Source organism: Medicago sativa, chromosome 4, assembly GCF_051527215.1.
Source record: "Medicago sativa cultivar Bolivia chromosome 4, Bolivia_mono, whole genome shotgun sequence".
NCBI classification, from domain to species: domain Eukaryota; kingdom Viridiplantae; phylum Streptophyta; class Magnoliopsida; order Fabales; family Fabaceae; genus Medicago; species Medicago sativa.
Genome location: NC_140752.1, coordinates 37,429,092 through 37,448,634, shown reverse-complemented (window position 1 = coordinate 37,448,634; position 19,543 = coordinate 37,429,092). Strand labels below are relative to the sequence as shown.

Here is a 19,543-nt window from a genome sequence, read left to right as displayed (position 1 = left end):
AAACGAACCTTTCATAGTGTTCTAATCTTGTCTCAAAAAAATCGTTCAAAAATTTAAGAGTTTAAGGATAATTAATCAAACTTTGTTTTAGCAGGGACTAAAATTATAAGTAAATTTTTTTTTATAGGGACTAAAAATGCTATTAAAATTAAGTAGGGACTAAACTTACAAGGTCGCTATTTTATAGGGAATAGAAACATAATTAACCCAAATAAAAAAGTTATATATTTATAGAGATCAAAAACATATTTAATTCCAAATAATATTTATTTATAATTTATTATTAATTTCTAAGTTACTCCAACGGTAGTATTAATTTTAAACTAAAATACTTAGGATTGTCGTTTGTTTTTTTCATCAGCTGGTCGGAAAACCGGTCCAACGGTAAAGTAGAGAGGTAGTTGATTTGATTTAACGATGAGAACACTATCTCAGACATTTCGCTCCACCAAACACCCAATTTCAAACCCTAAATTATCCAAATGTTCTTCATCTTCGTCGTCTCCTAAAAAATCAGAATTAAAACCAAAATCAGAGTCATCATCATGGTGTGTTTATCTCATTCTCTCCACCAATCATCCAATCAAAACCTACGTTGGCGTCACTACCAATTTCCCTCGCCGGTACCATACATCTCTGTTAATTTCCATGTTCAATTAACTTGTATTTATATAATTATACGAATTGGATTGTGCTTTTCATTTCTGCTATTTGTTTTTTCAATTAAATTAATGGGTTTGAAAATTAGACAATAAATGTTTGAAAATTACAATGCTGCGTCTGCTATATAATACATGATTTCCCAGGAAACTTGAGTTACGGGTTTGCCTATCGTCACATTCCCCGTTTAATTTTGTTATATTCATGCAGTTATTTTTTCTCGTTTATTTTACAATGCTGCTGATATATGCTATTTGATCTGGAGTTAAAGAAATAGGTGTTTGATTTGTATATATCTTAATTGTTGTAGTTTGAAGGAGCATAATGGTGAACTTAAAGGTGGTGCAAAAGCTTCACGTGCTGGAAGGCCGTGGATTTGTGCATGTATCGTTTGTGGCTTTACAAACCGAAGTGAAGGTAATATACGACTGACTACCTTTTGTGTTCTTTTTTTTTTAAACACTAAACTATAAGTTGTTTTTCCATTAAACGCAGAACTATAAATTGTTTTTCTATTGTGATAATCTAACTTATGCGGAGAAAATAAATGTTGTTATACTTGTGTTCAGCTTTTATGATTTCATTTTATTTTAGAATATTTCCCATTTTTCTTTGATGTTCTTCCATTTGGATGTTATAGTTGACAAGTCACCTGCCAATACAACCTGACATATGTGAGTATTTGGCCACACTACCCTTAAATAGACTATGGTCATAGGAACAAAGTTCCATGTAAGAAGAATCAATAAGAGAAACCGAGAGAGGAAGAAAACTCGTGTATATTGTCTTGATGAGAAAAGAGTACAAAAGTGACTATATATATTGCTGTGTTAGTCTACTATAAGTATCATACATCACAAGTATAGGAACCTAACTCTTGTAACCATTCTCTAACTGTCGTTGAGCTGGCATAATAGCTTCAACTTCCGCAACTGAATGCTGAGTTGGTGCACGCTTTGTGGTGTTAGGTTAAGTAGCTTCTAGCTCCTTCAACATATTGTACAATCACACTACTGGAGCATACAAATTATATGCATCAGTCTTGTTACAAATGAACCCAATACAAGGACTCCTATGGGACTTGATAATAATATTGGTTGCTTAGTCATTGGTATTGAGGTAGAGTGATAGGAACCAAAGAATCCACCACAATAACACAACAAAGAATGAAGACGAAACATATGGTAATTAAGGAAAATAGGGTATTTTATTTATACGAATGAAAATGGTAAAATAGTAGAAGAGAGAGTTTCTCTAACTACTCCCAGAGCAAAGCTCCGACACAACTCATAAGAATCCTACTCTGGCCCTAAACAGAAAACTTATTCCATCATACTCTATAACTCTGAAGAATTCTCCTTTATATACAAATAAATAAAGAGAGCATTCTAACTCTAATGGGCCTCTTATTATTTAATCCTAATGGCCCACTTACTAATGATCTGCTTAAACCTAATTAACTACCTACTAATTACTTAAAACATCCTCTCATTGGATCCTAACATTGCCACTGACTTGAAAAACTGACTTGTTCTCAAGTCTGAGCTTGGGAATTTGCCTCTATCAAATACAAAGTTGTGCAATCCATGAAAAATAAGTGAACCACTCCTGCAGTATTCACATGCTGTAGCTGCCAGAGTAGTATTGAGTTTTCTTGGGTCCCATTGCTTGATAGTCGCTGAGTAATCCAATGCCCTTATCTTCTCCTTAGCCGGTGATTCTTGTTTTGGATAAATGCAACTTCCAACAGTTAGTAGAACTAGAATGCCCAATTTTACTTGTCGAGAATCTTCCAACAGTAACCCATATGTGTCTGAGGGACTTTCAGCACCATCTCCAAGTGATTTGAGAGATGCATGATTACTCACTTTATCCGTCAGCAAGCTTGAAGCAAGATTGATGAAGGTTCAGACTTTCGTACTTGTGCGTGGTGTGGCCAAGGTGAAGAAACGAGTCCCAACACGTAGGATCGTCCGTTCCTACGTGCTTCCCTCACCCAAACGTGCTTCGACCCTGTTTTGAACCGTTTTTCCCATGTTTGTTGGCAGGAACAAACGAGCTTTGGCTTGCCACAATTGGTTTGGGCTACCCGAACCGGGTCGGGTAAAAAATAACCCGGTTTCTATAAATAATAAAACCCGGAAATTTCAATACTTCTCACTTCCTCACTTAACCCTAAAACACAGGAACTGCGGCCATGGAAAGTTTCTGGCAAATTTCTCGCCGTCATTCTCTCTCTTGCTTGTATTCTCGTCGTTCTCTCTCATTCTTCCTCACCTAAACCATTACTCTGTTTCCTTTCAACATAGAAAGTTTCGTTTTCAATCTCTTTCCTTTCCTTCACTTCCTTTTTCGTTTTCTCTCCATACCATTACTCTATTTCGTTTTCTCCATAGTCCATACCCCATTACTCTGTTTTCTCTCCATACCCATCAATACTATTTTTAATATAACATTTGTAATGGCTTCAACTAGTAATGTCAATGAAACTTCTTTTCTTCAGCTCCAGCAACTTCTTCATCCGCTGCTGCTAGGGCAAGGCCAAAAAATGCAAAAGGAAATAAAACTGATCCAGCATGAGAGTATGCTATTTCTATTGAAGCAGGATCAAGAAGGGTGAAATGTAGATTCTATCAACTTCAACTTCCTTTTACAGGAAGTGCTTATAGGGTTAAGCATCATTTGATTGGAACAAGTAGAGATGTTTCGCCTTGTCCGTCGGTTCCTCCGGATGTTAAGAAAGTTATGCAGGATAGGGTTGATAAGTTACAAAAGAAGTTGCTAAAAAAAGCTAATTTGTTAGTTTTCGATGCTGCTGATGGGGACAAAGATGGTGCTGCTGATGCTGATCTTGAGATTGTTATGGTGGGAGGGGAAAAAGAAAAAGTATAAGGGAGATAGCACCTAAGAACATGTTTAAAAGAGGACTCACTACAATGAAACAATCCACAATCAATGGTGTGTGGAAGAAGGAAAACCAGGAAGATGCTTGTAAGGCTATTGCTCTCTTTTTTTACATTAATGTTATTCCATTTAATGTTGCAAGGTCTAATGAGTATTTTAAGATGTTTGAATATGTTGCAAAGCATGGTATAGGATTTAAGCCACCCTCTTATCATGAGATTAGAGTTAAATATTTGGATTATTTTTATGGTGAAATTAGTAAGGATTTGGCAGGACATAGAGCTGTTTGGGAGAAATATGGTTGCACAATTATGACCGATGGTTGGACTGAACGGAGGAGAAGAACTATATTGAATTTTTTGGTACATAGTCCAAAGGGAACTTTTTTCTTAAAGTCTATTGATGCATCTGACATTACCAAAACTGCTGATAAATTTTTTAAGATGATTGATGATGTTGAAGAGATTGGAGAAGAAAATGTTGTCCAGGTAGTTACGGACAATGCAACAAATTATAAGGCAGCTGGTGAGTTGTTGATGGAGAAGAGGCTACATTTGTATTGGACACCATGTGCTGCTCATTGTATTGACTTGATGTTGTAGGATTTTGAGAAGAAGATCCTTCTCCATACAAATGCAATTTCTAGGGGCAAAAAGATCACCACTTATATTTATGGAAGAACAAGTCTCATATCTTTGTTGCATAAGTTTACTAACAATGTTGATTTGATTCGATCGGCAATGACACGTTTTGCTACCTCTTATTTGACATTGGGGTGTTTGAATGAACATCAAAATCAACTTATTGATTTGTTAAAGTCAAACGAGTGGAAGACTAGTAAACTTGGTAAGAGTAAAGATGGAAAGATCGTGCAAAATGTTGTTTTAAATAAGTTTTTTTGGAAGGATGTTTTGAACTGTCTAAGGGGTGCTTTCCCACTTGTTAAAGTGTTGCGCATGGTGGACTCGGAAGAAAAGGCAGCCATGTGATATATTTATGAAGAGATGGATCGTGCTAAAGAGAAGATTCAAACCAACTTTAATGGGGCTGCTAGGAGGTAACTATAATTCTGCTATAATTCTATTCTGCTTATAATTCTGCTGCTATAATTCTCATAGCAAACTAAGTACTCGCTAGCAAAGCACTGCAATTCTGGATGTCCTGTTCCATAAGATTCCCACCATTGAGTTGGTGTTTTAGTTTCAAGTGCATATGTAGCAAACTCATCACCAAATTTTCCAACCCTTGCTTTGAAAGCCTCAAGTTGCTGATCAATTTCTTTTTCTCTTTTCAGCATCAGCAGCCATTCTACGCAAACATGCGTACATGCCATTTACAATCTCATCATCAACTGTGAAATCAGGAGCATAACGTAACATAGGGTTCAAGAAAAGGCCAGCAGCATGTAATGGCCTATGAAGTTGCCTATCCCACCTATCATCAATTATCTTCCATATGGAATTATAGCTAAAAAAAGGGAAAGAAATTGAATCACATATAGGCAGAATTGAAGGGAGCACAACAGAACAAAATTATTGGCAGAATTATAGTAAAAGGGAAGGGAATTATAGGCAGCACAGCAGAACAGAATTATAGCAGCAGAATTATAAGCAGAATAGAATTATAGCAGAATTATAGTTACCTCCTAGCATCCCCATTAAAGTTGGTTCGAATCTTCTCTTTAGCACGACCCATCTCTTCGTAAATATATCTCACGGCTGCCTTTTCTTCCGAGTCCACCATGCGCAACACTTTAACAAGTGGGAAAGCACCCCTGAGACAGTTCAAAACATCCTTCCAAAAAAACTTATTTAAAACAGCATTTTGCACGATCTTTCCATCTTTACTCTTACCAAGTTTACTAGTCTTCCACTCGTTTGACTTTAACAAATCAATAAGTTGATTTTGATGTTCATTCAAACACCCCAATGTCAAGTAAGAGGTAGCAAAACGTGTCATTGCCGGTCGAATCAAATCAACATTGTTAGTAAACTTATGCAACAAAGATATGAGACTTGTTCTTCCATAAATATAAGTGGTGATCTTTTTGCCCCTAGAAATTGCATCTGTATGGAGAGGGATCTTCTTCTCAAAATCCTCCAACATCAAGTCAATACAATGAGCAGCACATGGTGTCCAATACAAATGTGGCCTCTTCTCCATCAACAACTCACCAGTTGCCTTATAATTTGTTGCATTGTCCGTAACTACCTGGACAGCATTTTCTTCTCCAATCTCTTTAACAGCATCATCAATCATCTTACAAATTTTATCAGCAGTTTTCGTAATGTCAGATGCATCAATAGACTTTAAAAAAAAAAGTTCCCTGTGGACTATGTACCAAAAAATTCAATATAGTTCTTCTCCTCCTATCAGTCCAACCATCGGTCATAATTGTGCAACCATATTTCTCCCAAACAGCTCTATGTCATGTCAAATCCTTACTAATTTCACCATAAAAATAATCCAAATATTTAACTCTAATCTCATGATAAGAGGGTGGCTTAAATCCTATACCATGTTTTGCAACATATTCAAATATCTTAAAATACTCATCAGACCTTGCAACATTAAATGGAACAACATTATTGTAAAAAAAAAGAGAGAGCAATAGCCTTAATTTTCCCGGTCTTCCTTCTTCCACACACCATTAATTGTGGATTGTTTCATTGTAGTGAGTCCTCTTTTAAACATGTTCTTAGGTGCTATCTCCCTTACACTTTTTCTTTTTCCCCTCCCACCATCAACAATCTCAAGATCAGCATCAGCAGCACCATCTTTGTCCCCATCAGCAGCATCGACAACTAACAAATTAACTTTTTTTAGCAACTTCTTTTGTAACTTATCAACCCTATCCTGCATAACTTTCTTAACATCCGGAGGAACCGACGGACAAGGCGAAACATCTCTACTTGTTCCAGCCAAATGATGCTTAACCCTATAAGCACTTTCTGTAAAAGGAAGTTGAAGTTGATAGAATCTACATTTCACCCTTCTTGATCCTGCTTCAATAGAAATAGAGTAATGGTTTAGGTGAGGAAGAATGAGAGAGAACAACGAGAATACAAGCAAGAGAGAGAACGACGGCGAGAAATTCGCCAGAAACTTTCCATGGCCGTCGTTCCTGTGTTTTAGGGTTAAGTGAGGAAGCGAGCCGGTTCCGGTAGCCCAAACCAATTTTGGCAAGCCTAGCTCGTTTTTTTTAACGTTCCTGCATCAGGAACTCGTTCCTGCCAACAAACATGGGAAACAAGGTTCGAAGCAGGGTCGAAGCACGTTTGGGTGTGGGAAACACGTAGGAACGGACGATCCTACGTGCTGGGACTCGTTCCTGAATACCTTGGTCCTAGAGTAATGTAAAATAGTAGAAGAGAGAGTTTCTCTAACTACTCCTAGAGCAATGCACCGACACAACGAATCATATTCTGGCCCCAAACAGAAAACTTCTTCGTTCATACTCTAGAATTCCTCTTGATATACAAATAAAGAGAACATTCTAACTCGAATGGGCCTCTTATTGTTAAATCTTAATGGGCCACTTGTAATGATTTACTTAAACGGTTAAACCTAATTAACTACCTACTAATTATTTAGAACACCCTCGCCTTTTGGATCCTAACATAGCGCTACTAGTTAGTGATATTATAATACACCATAAAGCACATTTTATTTGATAATATGACAATCCACTTCGATATGTTTGGTCCTCATATAAAAAAATCAGGTTATAAAGGAAATATGGACTGCAGCTTGATTATTACAAAGCAACTTTGTTTGAGATATTTCTGTAAATTTTAGTTCTTGAATTAGTTAGATTTCTCTATGAACTCACAAGTCATAGCTTAGTATTCTGGGTCAGCATCGATCTGATTGCATTGCTTCTTATTTTTCCATCAGACAAGGTTACCTTACCTTGAATGAAACACAATATCATCTGAGATGGGAACTCATCTCAATTTAGGAGGTCTTTTCTGCACAACTTAGACGTAGTACTGGCTTAATATTATTATGTTACCCTGTAGTCACGGGGTCCCAATATATATATCTCTCTCTCCCCGCCTCCCCCTGTCTCGGCTATCTAGCTACTTATTTTGCGATTACCTGAAGGCATTCTTGCTGAATATTATAATCCTACTATCTTTTACTGATATAAAGACCTCAGTTCTTTTAAGTGTCGTGAACATATAATCAAATTACCTTTTCTGCCACTATTCAATAAGACTTACAATATGACTTGTAAAAGAAGAAAAGAGGGAGCTAATTGATCGATTCTGGATTTCCTGCTTTTAATATGGTATAATGTTAACCAACTTGGGTTGGCTTGGTAATGTTGGCTTGGTTATCTCAGTAGGCTAGTTTGGTTTCTTCAAAAAAGAATATGGTATAATGTTATAGTGTTAGACTACTGGCTTAGTGTAATGAGATTGATGAATATAAATAACTTATTTTTATCAGTGGAAGAAATATTTTCCCAACTGTAATAATCTTGTCTTGTGGCTAAGTGCTGTCAAATAAGATGATGATTCTGTGTTGATTTTTCATTCTCATTTTTACAGTAGTGTTTTGGAGCGTTAGATCTGTTCAGTAATTTAGCATTATAAGCATTTTTGTCACAGGGTTGACTATTTGATAGCTCCTTTTGATAATCTAGTGTTTGGTAATTTGGAAGTCTTGTGACATTGTAAATGGGCTCTAATCCATCTCTTTCTCTCCGCATGTTTTGCAATAACTTGAAGTCATACTAATATTATAATCCAGCTATCTTTACTAATCTGAATAGGCTATTATTTTCTTCCTGTGTTTAAATATCACATCTTTTTTATATTTGTTCTTTTTAAGGATTTGGATTTCAGAATTTCCAGTTGATGATTTTGTTTTGTTTTCCTTCTGCTGTTGTAGCTTGTGTATTTGAATCAAAATGGAAAGCTTTGTCAAGGAGAGTTCCACGCAAAAAACAAAATGACGATCCCTCCAAGCAAAGCGAAAGCGAAGATCCGTCACGTCCACTGCTGCGACACAGGCAAGCAGCTTTAAATAGAGTGAAAACCTCACTTGACTGCACAGACTTAGAAATTAATTGGCATTTGGATCCAATTTGATTCAACTACAACAATGTAGAGGTTTTAATTTAATTACTGTAATATATTCAAATGCCAAAACATAGGCCAAATATGTAACAGATACTTTACCATACACACAACGATTGATTATTTTAATAAAAGATCTCTGTATATCCAAGAACCAAGTCCATTGAGTATATGGAATGGAACAGTATATTATATTTCAGACTGAGCATCATTTAGTGAAAAGGACAATATTTGATACCCTTAAAATGCAAAGCATGCTATATAATTTAAAAACATCAGCTGTTGAAATGTCTCTCCTGTTGTTAATAAAAAAATAATCATAAGTCAACTAGGGATTAAAATCAAATTGATTTCGTCCATGTATTAAAATATATACAATTCTTTCGCTTCATGGAAATGACAGAAATAGATTTTAGGATTTTAGAAATGTATTAACGGAGCAGAGATGAAACCAACTGGAACTTTGAATCATGTTAAGGCTCTCTTTGGATAATTTACAACTAACGGTTGAATATGTTGAATTCTCAATTCAATTCAATCAATATGTGGTTATATTGGTATCCTTCAGAAGTAACACTGTTTTCATTGGTTGACTATAAAAAATCCAAAAATAAAACCAACTTTAATCATGAACTTGTATAAAAATCATGGAAGGAAATTGTGAAACATAGATACAACTTTATGCATTCAGGATATTATAACATATGATACGAGTATGCATTAAGATACCAGTTAGGATACCAATTTAGGATATAATATACTACTGTATGTATGCTTCGAACAACAATTTCTCCCCAATATTTATCATCAATTTTTATTTTTTTAGATTCGAACAACAATTTTTTCAACAATTTCACATTTTCTAGGGCACACAAGTAAACATACATGAATAAGAAACCTGAGTTATCTTGTTGGAGTGAAGAGTTGCAAGAACATAAAATCACAGGGACAGTGAAGAGATTGTAAAGGATGAGAGCAAGAAAGAAAAAGAAAATATTTTCCTAACAACAGCGTTTAAAATCAATAATAGAATTACAATTTTGTCCCTAGTTTGATCACACTTCCTAAATATAGTGGCATCTACCAACTACATTTGATTACACTTTTGGAGTTTAAAATCGATATTGATATGTTTGGAAGATATCGAGTGAGATTGCTTTTATGGTGCAATCAATTCAGGTTGTCTAATTAGCTTCAATTCAATCAAATACGGAATTGTTATTTTAGACACTTCAATGTATGGTGTTCATTTTAGATGTTGTAAGTTTGTGTTTAGATTCATTTTGTTCGTTTTTATAGAATTTAAATAAATATCAATTTTTTAGTAGACAAACATATCATTTTATACTAACAACAGCGATTGTGATAGTCTGATAGTCAGACAAAAAAAGAAAATTACAACAAAAAGTTTCAGAACTTGGAACTGAGATTTTTAACAAACACACCTAAAGCAGCATATTCCTCAAAAGCCCTAACATCAAGCCTACACCTTATAAACTCTGGAAGAAACAACCAAAAACACGTTGCAAAAACAAATCCAGCCGTCAAAAACCCCGACACAAACCTCGGCAACTGCCACCTGGCAGTAAAACACCTCTTCAATGCAATCTCCACCGTCAAACACACTCCATGAAAAATAAAGAACCCAAACATCCTAAACGTTGGTTCCAACCTCCCCATGTAAAACAGTATAAGCTCATGCATCAAACCTGAAACCACAAATGTTCCAAACACAGCTGGTAGTGGGGCCCACTTTGAACCCACAATGTTCTTTGCTGCTTTTAATGTTGGTTCATACACTGTTGGTCTTAGTATGCTTGTTACCATAAGGTTCCATCTTCTTCCCCAGAAATCTTGGAGTGATGTTGAGAGGATTGGATTATTAAACTGTGGTTCCAATTCTAATCCCAAAATTGTTCTAGCTAATGTTGCAACAATTGCTAAGATTATTTCCAATAAAAAATAGATGTGGAAACAATACATACCTAGTATAATTTTTGGATGAATTTGGTCACCGTAATCATATATTTTCACCAAAACAGCCAAAAGAACAAACTTTATGGCATATTGGAGAAATGGGGTGTTAGTATTTGATGTTTTTGAAGTGGGTTTGGTTTCAAAATCTGAATTTTTTGATCCATTTGTTAGATCTGGAAGTGAGGTTTTAGTAGTTTTACCATTTTGATGATGGTGTTTTTTGGATGGGTTTTGTTGGATCTTGATTGGAAGACAAGCAAGAGCTATAAAACGTGTAAGAGAGATTGATGAATCAGATGATAAAGGACCTTTATTGAAAGCAAAGAGCAAGAGTTTGAAATTTGCAAGCCAAGCAAAGAAGAATCCTAAGGTGCCTGTTAAGTGTACAGAGGTAAAGGTGAGAGGAATGAAAAGATTGAAAAAAATTATTGGAAGAAGACAAATAAGTCTTTTTGTTCCTGGTGAAACAAATTTACGAACCAAATAACAGTAGCTTAAGGATATGATAACTATGGGACACACCTTGATCAGATTCAACATGTTACTTTCCATGATTGTTCAATGTGTAATTGTTAGAGCAATGTTGAAGAGATAATGGAAATATTGGAAGTTACATAGTGATTTGGAGGCAATGGAATTCTCTTCTTTTCCTTTAATTAAAACAACTAACCCAAACAGTGGGTAGACTTGACTTTTTCAACACTTTAGAAACATGGCCAACACACTCATACGGAAGTATATTTGTTTTGACAGGTGGTTTTTGAGACAATGTCATTGACTTTTAATGTTTGCTAGTGGATGTTTACCAAGTTAATAAATTATATTTTTTTCTCAAATTAAGTAATTATTTTTTTACCTGCACTAGATTGAAATACTCAAATACCGAGTTTTTTTTTTAAAAACCCTGTTCCCAAAAAAAAATCAAAACTGATCCCCTATGAGACTTATTTTCCAAAATGACCCACTTTCAATTTTTGTTGATTTTTTTTTTGTCGTTTTCCTCATTCCCGCCATTTGAAACGGCGGGAATGAGCCGCCATCTGACACATGTCACATCGTTACTGGTCATGCAGGTTTGACTTTTTTTTTTTTGGTCCCGCCATTTCAAACGGCGGGAATGAATATTTAATTTTTTTTTTCGTTTTTTGTCAGCCGTTTTTTGTTTTGTCCTGGTAGTGTATCCGTTTTTTGTTTTGTCCTGGTAGTGTATCAGAAAATTGAGAAAAAATTTATATTTGCTCCCAGCAGGAGTCGAACCAGGCGCTTTTTTTTCGTTTTTTGTCAGCCGTTTTTTGTTTTGTCCTGGTAGTGTATCAGAAAATTGAGAAAAAATTTATATTTGCTCCCAGCAGGAGTCGAACCAGGCGCTTTTTTTTTCGTTTTTTGTCAGCCGTTTTTTGTTTTGTCCTGGTAGTGTATCAGAATTTTTTGTTTTGTCCTGGTAGTGTATCAGAAAATTGAGAAAAAATTTATATTTGCTCCCAGCAGGAGTCGAACCAAGCGCTTTTTTTTTCCTTTTTTGTCAGCCGTTTTTTGTTTTGTCCTGGTAGTGTTTTTTTGTTTTGTCCTGGTAGTGTATCAGAAAATTGAGAAAAAATTTATAAAAATCCCAGCAGCAGGAGTCGAACCAGGCGCGAACCAGGCGCGCATGGGACAAAGCAATCCTGTGTTGCCACTGAGCCAGTGTAGAATTGTTGTCAATTTACGCATCCAATAATATATATACCATTTCTTAAAACAGTTTTACACACCATGAACCATCCAATTTTTCATTTTTGTTTTTTTAATATAAGTCTTATAAATATATATATATATATATATATATATATATATATATAGGAGTTTTTATAATTTTAATTGGATTCTAGATTTTATTTTGAAAAATTTGTCCGACGAATATGAACAAACTCTAGATTTTATTTTAAAAAATTACCAGACGAATATGAACAAAATCTAGATTTTATTTTGAAATAATATATATATCATTTCGTCGGATAATTTACCGGTGAAAAATATATATTTCGTCGAATTATCATAGGGGGATAATTTCGTTGAAATATATATTATCCCCTATGATAATTTCGTCGAAATATATATTATCCCCCTATGAAAATTTCGACGAAATATATATTATCCCCCTATGATAATTTCGTCGAAATATATATTATCCCAATTAAAATTATAAAAACTCCTATATATATATATATATATATATATATATATATATATATATATATTTATAAGACTTATATTAAAAAAAACAAAAATGAAAAATTGGATGGTTCATGGTGTGTAAAACTGTTTTAAGAAATGGTATATATATTATTGGATGCGTAAATTGACAACAATTCTACACTGGCTCGTAAATTGACAACAATTCTACACTGGCTCAGTGGCAACACAGGATTGCTTTGTCCCATGCGCGCCTGGTTCGACTCCTGCTGGGAGCAAATATAATAAATTTTTTCTCAATTTTCTGATACACTACAGGACAAAACAAAAAACTTTTTATAAATTTTTTCTCAATTTTCTGATACACTACAGGACAAAACAAAAAACTGGGAGCAATAATAAATTTTTTCTCAATTTTCTGATACACTACAGGACAAAACAAAAAACTGGGAGCAAATATAAATTTTTTCTCAATTTTCTGATACACTACAGGACAAAACAAAAAACGGCTGACAAAAAACGAAAAAAAAAATTAAATATTCATTCCCGCCGTTTTAATTGGCGGGACCGAAAAAAAAATTTAAGAAAAATAAGTCAAACCTGCATGACCAGTAACGATGTGACATGTGTCAGATGGCGGCTCATTCCCGCCGTTTCAAATGGCGGGAATGAGGAAAACGACAAAAAAAAAATCAACAAAAATTGAAAGTGGGTCATTTTGGAAAATAAGTCTCATAGGGGTCAGTTTTGAATTTTTTTTTGGGAACAGGGTTTTTAAAAAAAAAAAATCTCAAATACCATCTTTTATTTAAAAAAACAAAACTATTTTCCTCCAAAATATTATATATAGTGAAAAATATATAGGTTCTGTTTGATCGTGTCTGCTATATGTTTTTTGAGACTGTCCTTAAAATAAAGTTTTCCTAGACTATTTGAAAACTTTTTAAAACAATTTGTGATGATGTATTTTATAAGTCTTTTTCGACTTATTTTCATAAGTTCTTTAAGATAACTTATCAAAATACTAATTATTCATATAAAAAAAACAATTTAAATTTATTTTATAATTTTCTATAAAATAATAGTTTGTGTAATACATATACGTTTATCATGATTAACGATTGTGATATAAGCTATAAGTAAGTTATTTATTTATATAGGCTCATAGTGCACTTCAATTAAAATACCAAAATGACAAGACTATTATTTTTTTCACCTTATATGTTTCTCACGTGCCCTATTTTTTTCTCCAAAAATATCCCTGGGCGAAAGAGACATTGATGGTCAAACTTGCGCCCAGGCAGACCAACATGACACACATACAAACTGTGCTTCTTTGCACCGCAGCACCATCCTCATTGACCGTTCATACAATCCATAAATTTCCAAAGTAGCCTCTTTTTATGAAAGGCTAACGATGGAAACACATTGTTGTAGAAGGAAGAGGATGAGAGAGTCTGAGATGATGGTGTGAGAAATGGTGAAGGCATGAAGAGTATTTATAGGGGAAGTTTGTGAAGATTGTGTTGCATAGAGTGTAATAACTCATAATGGTGAGTCAAAAAACGTGTTCAAAGGCAGAAGACAGTTAGATATTGAGTGAACGGCCACGATCGTTTTATCGTCATGTTCTCGTGTAGTTAGACACACATATGACGTTCCTAAGCATCCTTGAGGTGGTGCATCTATTGTTGAGCCTTCGTAAATGGGTTGTTGGTTGGGTCGAGGTCCGGTCTGGAACAATACATATATCCCTGGCTACATTAAATTTGTGAGTCTTACAATTTATACATTTAATATGTATTAAGTTTGATATAAAATTCTTGTCAAGAGAAAAAAAACTTTGATATATAATTTTCCGAAAAAAATATACCATAGTTGGTACAATTTTCTTTTTTAAATGATGTGCTCATACCTTTTCGATGGCCTATTTGTACAGCTAAATATATTTTTTTAATTCATTATTGTTATTTGTTTTTGAAATTTTCCCCTATCTATTATGAATGGTTAAAATATAAATAAAAATATGTCTAATGAAGTTTAATAAAAAAATTAGTGAACTTTGGCAGTCATCAAGACTTCTTTTGTGAGATTCTTACTAATATTAAATGACCCAACGGGTGAACAATATAATACACGCCATTTAACATTAATTACAATGAATCAACAAAAAATATTTTAATTAAAGTTAACAAAGCATGAAAGTTTACTTATAAAGAGATAAAAAAAATTTGTTTTACATGCAAAGGAAGAAAAATATGGCTCACATTCTCATGTTTGTTTATGCTTTAATTATCTTTCTTTCTCCATTTCTGATTGGAAGGAAAGGAGGTCCACCAGGAGGAAGAAGTATGTCATTTTTCACACCATTTTATAATTTATCTTATACAAAGTATTTTATCACCTCTTAATAACATTTATTTTTCTAATTTGACGACAATGCAGCTTACATTCCTTGCAATTCTGATGATGATTGTATTGTGGCACAACCTCCTTATGTTTTGCTATGCGTTAATAACTTTTGCACATACTTTAGGGACGATGATTTACCTCAAAGATAGTTATGATTCCTCAAAGCATATAATAATGTTTGTACTTTTATAATTTACTTATAATTTGATCTATGATTCTCTAGCCTTTAAATTTTTATGACAACCTGAAATGTTTATTATTATAATAAACTAATTTAATAAGTAAATAAAATATAGGCTTATATATGTAAAACGTCTTTGTAAATTCGCGTATTTTTTGTTTTCGTCCCTGTATTTTTTTCTTCAAAATCAACCCCTGTAAGTTATAAATGTTTTGATTTTAGTCCCTGCCTTCATCATTCGTTACAAAAACGTATACATGGCAAACAGAGGATGATGTGGTTGTGGCTGAAGTGGCAGCCGACACTGATTTGGCAAAGTGGATGATGAGTTACACAGTGAGAGGGACCAAAACCAAAGTGAAATTCGTAGAGGGACCCATTTCTATTCCGAACTAGGTCTTGGTGTAAACATGAAAGTTGTAGGTCTGGATGTTAGATTTCCATTGTCTATGGTTTGACCTCAATCAGACATCCACAACATGGGTTATGATCAAAATATCACACATGGGTCAGCATAGTCGTGCATCTCTCTCAACCTTAAGAAAATAAACATTTCCACCACTTTCTGTTCAAAATTAGATTTAGGTGTCTTCATGAAAGTTGTAGATATGGATGTTAGATTTCATTTTACCTTAGTTTGAATCCAATAGAACCTCTAGAACTTTAGTTATGATTTAATTACTGTACATGGGTCATGCTGCATTTTTCATGAAATTTCAGCATAATCCTTCTAGTGGACGCTTCAATATCTATAAAAACAATAGTGAGCTTAAGATAGTCATTAGTGTGTAAAGTAAAAGTAAGGATCCATAAACTATATATCTAAATGAGGAAGTGTGTTTCGACATAAATAGAAGTGATTACCTCAAGGTAATGGCAAGTCTGAAACACGAATTGGTGATAGTGGCGTAAGACAATAGAAGATAGTAATGATAAAACTATATACGAAGATAGGATCCTAAGCTTAACGAGCTTAAAAAAATAGGGGGGAATATAAGGATTTATGAATGAAGTGACAAATATGACTGAGAGCAAAGGGTAAAACTTGTCACTAGGGCAAAAGATGTAAAAAATGGAGATACAACTAATGATGGATGTGTGTTCTAAACATGATGTTGAAATAATGAAGACGTAAACTATATATATGATATGTAAATATGATGTTAATCGGTGTATGAGATGTTAACATTGTAATATGATGAGGTATGATGATAATATGAATGTTATATGATGATGATGAACGATGTAATAAATGGTGCTTATGAAAGACTTGAAGGTAAAGTAGAGAGAGTTGTAAGAGGTTAATTCATGAACTAATAAAGATGAAAATAATAGTAAATTAGAGTAAAGGATAAATGTAATGACGAGTATAAATGAAGAGCAAGAACGTAGGAAAGTTGTTAGGACAAAGAGAACAAGAGTCAAGATTAATGGTAATGATAAAGATACGACGAGGCGTAGGTAACCGATGATGGAGAGGAGTAGGTTAGATAAAGGATAGGATGAGAGATGTTAGTCGTGGTAAGGATGAATCTCTAGTTACTTATGAATAATGAGAGAAGATCACATAACAGTGTAAATAGCAAGGTCGAATTAGAGGATTGAAGACAATTAGGGTATTGTTAAGAGGAAATGTAAACGAAGATAGAGAGTTGTGGATGATAATAAAAGAACCTTAGAATGAAGGTCAAGTCTAATAACATAATTTAAAGTTAAAGAGTACAAAACCTGAGTAAAACAAGCATATGATGTTAGTGGCCTGAGGCAGTTGACGGTGAAGAAGATGAGTCAATATATGAAGATAGGAATTTCTAAGTGAAAGTAATGATGAGGTTAGGGTTTAAAACTAAGACGAAAAAGAGGATACGCTGTAGAGGGTAAGGTGTAGAGCCAAAATGAACAAGTAGAATGGTGAAGTGGTTTAAGGTAATGAAAATTCTAGGTGAAGGAATAAGACGAACATAATTGGAAATATGAAGGTGTAAGTTAAAGTAAGGAATAATGTTAAAAAGAATGATAATGGTGAAGTAACGACCTTAGATTAAAATGAAATGAGTGTGATCTATTTAAGAGGGTATATGAGATTGAGAGAATTGATAGGACAAAATAGAATGAGAATAGAAAGTTGTGTGTTAATTAATGAATAATGTAGGGGTAATATTAGCGACGAGATAAGATAATGAATCACTAGAAAGATAATGACCTAAGTTAGAATGAATGAAGGTTGATAAGAGTGAATGACGTAATATGGCGCAATGTTGTTCTAAATGGGGAGAATAAAGGTGGTAGTTGTAACGATAATGGTGAGGTAAAAACTTAACTGAGAACGAAGAATAGAGAGCTGTCGTTAGGATGAAACACTTAGTGCAAAGAGAAAGTTAACGTTGAGTATAGGTTTTAAGGACGATGTTGAGTAATTATGATGTCGAGTAATGACGTAATGACTATGTTGTAAAAGGTTGAATGATGAAGTAATAACCATGTTGTATAATGTTGAATAATGAGAAATAATGACGAATGACGTATTTGTTTTATAACAACAAGTAAAATGACGAAAAGAACTATGTTGTGAAGATGACTTGTTGTTGTTGATGTATTTTCTATATGTTGTTAGCGAGTCTTCATGCATCATGTCATATGCATAAAAATGACGAAGGACGAATGATGTATGTATGTTTAGTAACACAACTCTGACATACAAATGTTGATTATGATGTATGTATGTTCAGTAACATAACTCTGACATACAAATGATGATTAGGATGTATGTATGCTTAGTAACAATAACTTTAACATACAAATGTTGATTAGAAACCGGTACCGGGATGTATATAGGTCTAGGAACGAAGTGCATTTGTATATGTCTCATGTTAGGTGTATATGAAGTATATGTGATATATGTGGTATATGTGATATGTGTCAATGTTGATGTATTGTGAGTGATATGTGCATTTCTTTAATGTTTTAAAACTGAAAAATTATGATAATAATGATGTGTTAATGATGTTATATAACCTGATGAAGAATTGTGAATATGTTGTAAAGGATGATCAATGATGTTATGCCTATTTATATATTATTGCATGTATCCCAATATATGTTATGATGAATATTCTCACCCTTTTGTTGTTGTTGTTGTTGTTGTTGTGTATTATGGTGTGTGTACTCTTGGGGTACATACACTTAGGACTAGTATAGTGTAGAGGAAAAAGCTTGTATAACTTTGCCTTTGCCACTTTCTTTCTAAACAAACTCACTGTTTGCATTCCCTCCTCCCTCCTCCCTCCTCCATCCATCCTAACTTTCTATTCGCGAACATCCATGGCTAATATCGATCTCAACCAATGGCCTATTCCTTTGGTGTATACGGGGACTGATAACAATAGCAATTCCTTCGGGAGAAGGACCAAATGTTGTACAATACCATGCCAACATTTTTGGCACCAATTCTTTGCATACCCATACTGCAGTGGTTGTGGATCGAACTGGTCCAAGGATCTTCAACCGTTATCTGCTCACCGTCGGTCAACATAACAGACCTTTTCGATTCTTTATCCAAGAAGCTAATGTGGCTCGTGGGTAAGTTTTATTAAATTCCATTTATTTTGTTGAATGTTATATCGCAAGGTTCTTTGTTCCATCAGTTGCATGGTAGTAAATCTTGAAATTATTTTTTCTTTATATTTTTTATTTTTTGTTACAGGGATGTTAAAGCTCTGATATTTCTTTGGTTAGTTACCGCTGATCCGAATGCTTTGGCTACTAGAGCTATTCATGGCCAATGCCAAGACTTATCCCAAGAAGTCCACCAAGCTGATGGTCAGCAGACCATCCGACGTATTCGAGATCATTATGGCTATATCTGGAATTTAGCAAGCCCGGCAGTGATGCCTGCCCTTCTTCTCAATTAATTGTTTTTTAGTTGACCATACTCTTTTTTTCCTGGATTTAATCCAGGTTTTTTTTTTAAAGAGGTGGTGTTTTATGTTTTTGAATTGTATTGTTTTTAATATTTTGTACTGTTTTTGTGATGTATTGTTTTTATGTTTTTGTACTGTTCTTTTTTTAATTATTTTATGGTACTTTATCTTGTGGAATCTTATGCATATATTGGCCTTTTTTTTTGTTGCAAGCATATATTGGCCATAAT

The 19,543-nt window shown here is 34.1% G+C and overlaps 2 protein-coding genes, 1 long non-coding RNA gene and 2 pseudogenes across 3 annotated transcripts; 3 read left to right on the top strand and 2 right to left on the bottom strand.

Annotated features, from left to right (window-relative positions):
• The first annotated feature begins 346 nt into the window (after positions 1-346).
• On the top strand, positions 347-8,850 carry LOC146929173 (Excinuclease ABC, C subunit, N-terminal). Its single transcript, XM_085701221.1, has 3 exons — positions 347-623; positions 971-1,077; positions 8,464-8,850. The coding sequence occupies exons 1-3, from the start codon at positions 418-420 to the stop codon at positions 8,661-8,663; spliced, it is 513 nt and encodes a 170-aa protein (XP_085557347.1). The 5' UTR covers positions 347-417; the 3' UTR covers positions 8,664-8,850.
• LOC146929175 (uncharacterized) lies at positions 2,731-4,640 on the top strand (annotated as a pseudogene).
• Positions 4,836-6,426, bottom strand: LOC146929174 (uncharacterized; annotated as a pseudogene).
• Positions 8,851-10,046: 1,196 nt separating the features above from the next.
• On the bottom strand, positions 10,047-11,410 carry ASAT1 (acyl-CoA sterol acyl transferase 1). The gene has a single exon (XM_085701220.1). It carries the CDS (start codon positions 11,178-11,180, stop codon positions 10,062-10,064), a length of 1,119 nt encoding a protein of 372 aa, XP_085557346.1. The 5' UTR covers positions 11,181-11,410; the 3' UTR covers positions 10,047-10,061.
• Positions 11,411-14,899: 3,489 nt separating this feature from the next.
• LOC146929171 (uncharacterized) lies at positions 14,900-19,447 on the top strand. The gene is made up of 3 exons (XR_015005966.1): positions 14,900-15,149; positions 15,246-18,972; positions 19,097-19,447. It is a non-coding gene; the product is annotated as an uncharacterized LOC146929171 (long non-coding RNA).
• The last annotated feature ends 96 nt before the right edge of the window (positions 19,448-19,543 follow it).

Coding starts and splice junctions, on each gene's coding strand:
- LOC146929173 (XM_085701221.1), top strand. CDS start 418: ATGAGAACACTATCTCAGACATTTCGCTCCACCAAACACCCAATTTCA. Junction 624..970: donor ACTACCAATTTCCCTCGCCG/GTACCATACATC, acceptor TAATTGTTGTAG/TTTGAAGGAGCATAATGGTG. Junction 1,078..8,463: donor CTTTACAAACCGAAGTGAAG/GTAATATACGAC, acceptor CTGCTGTTGTAG/CTTGTGTATTTGAATCAAAA.
- ASAT1 (XM_085701220.1), bottom strand. CDS start 11,180: ATGGAAAGTAACATGTTGAATCTGATCAAGGTGTGTCCCATAGTTATC.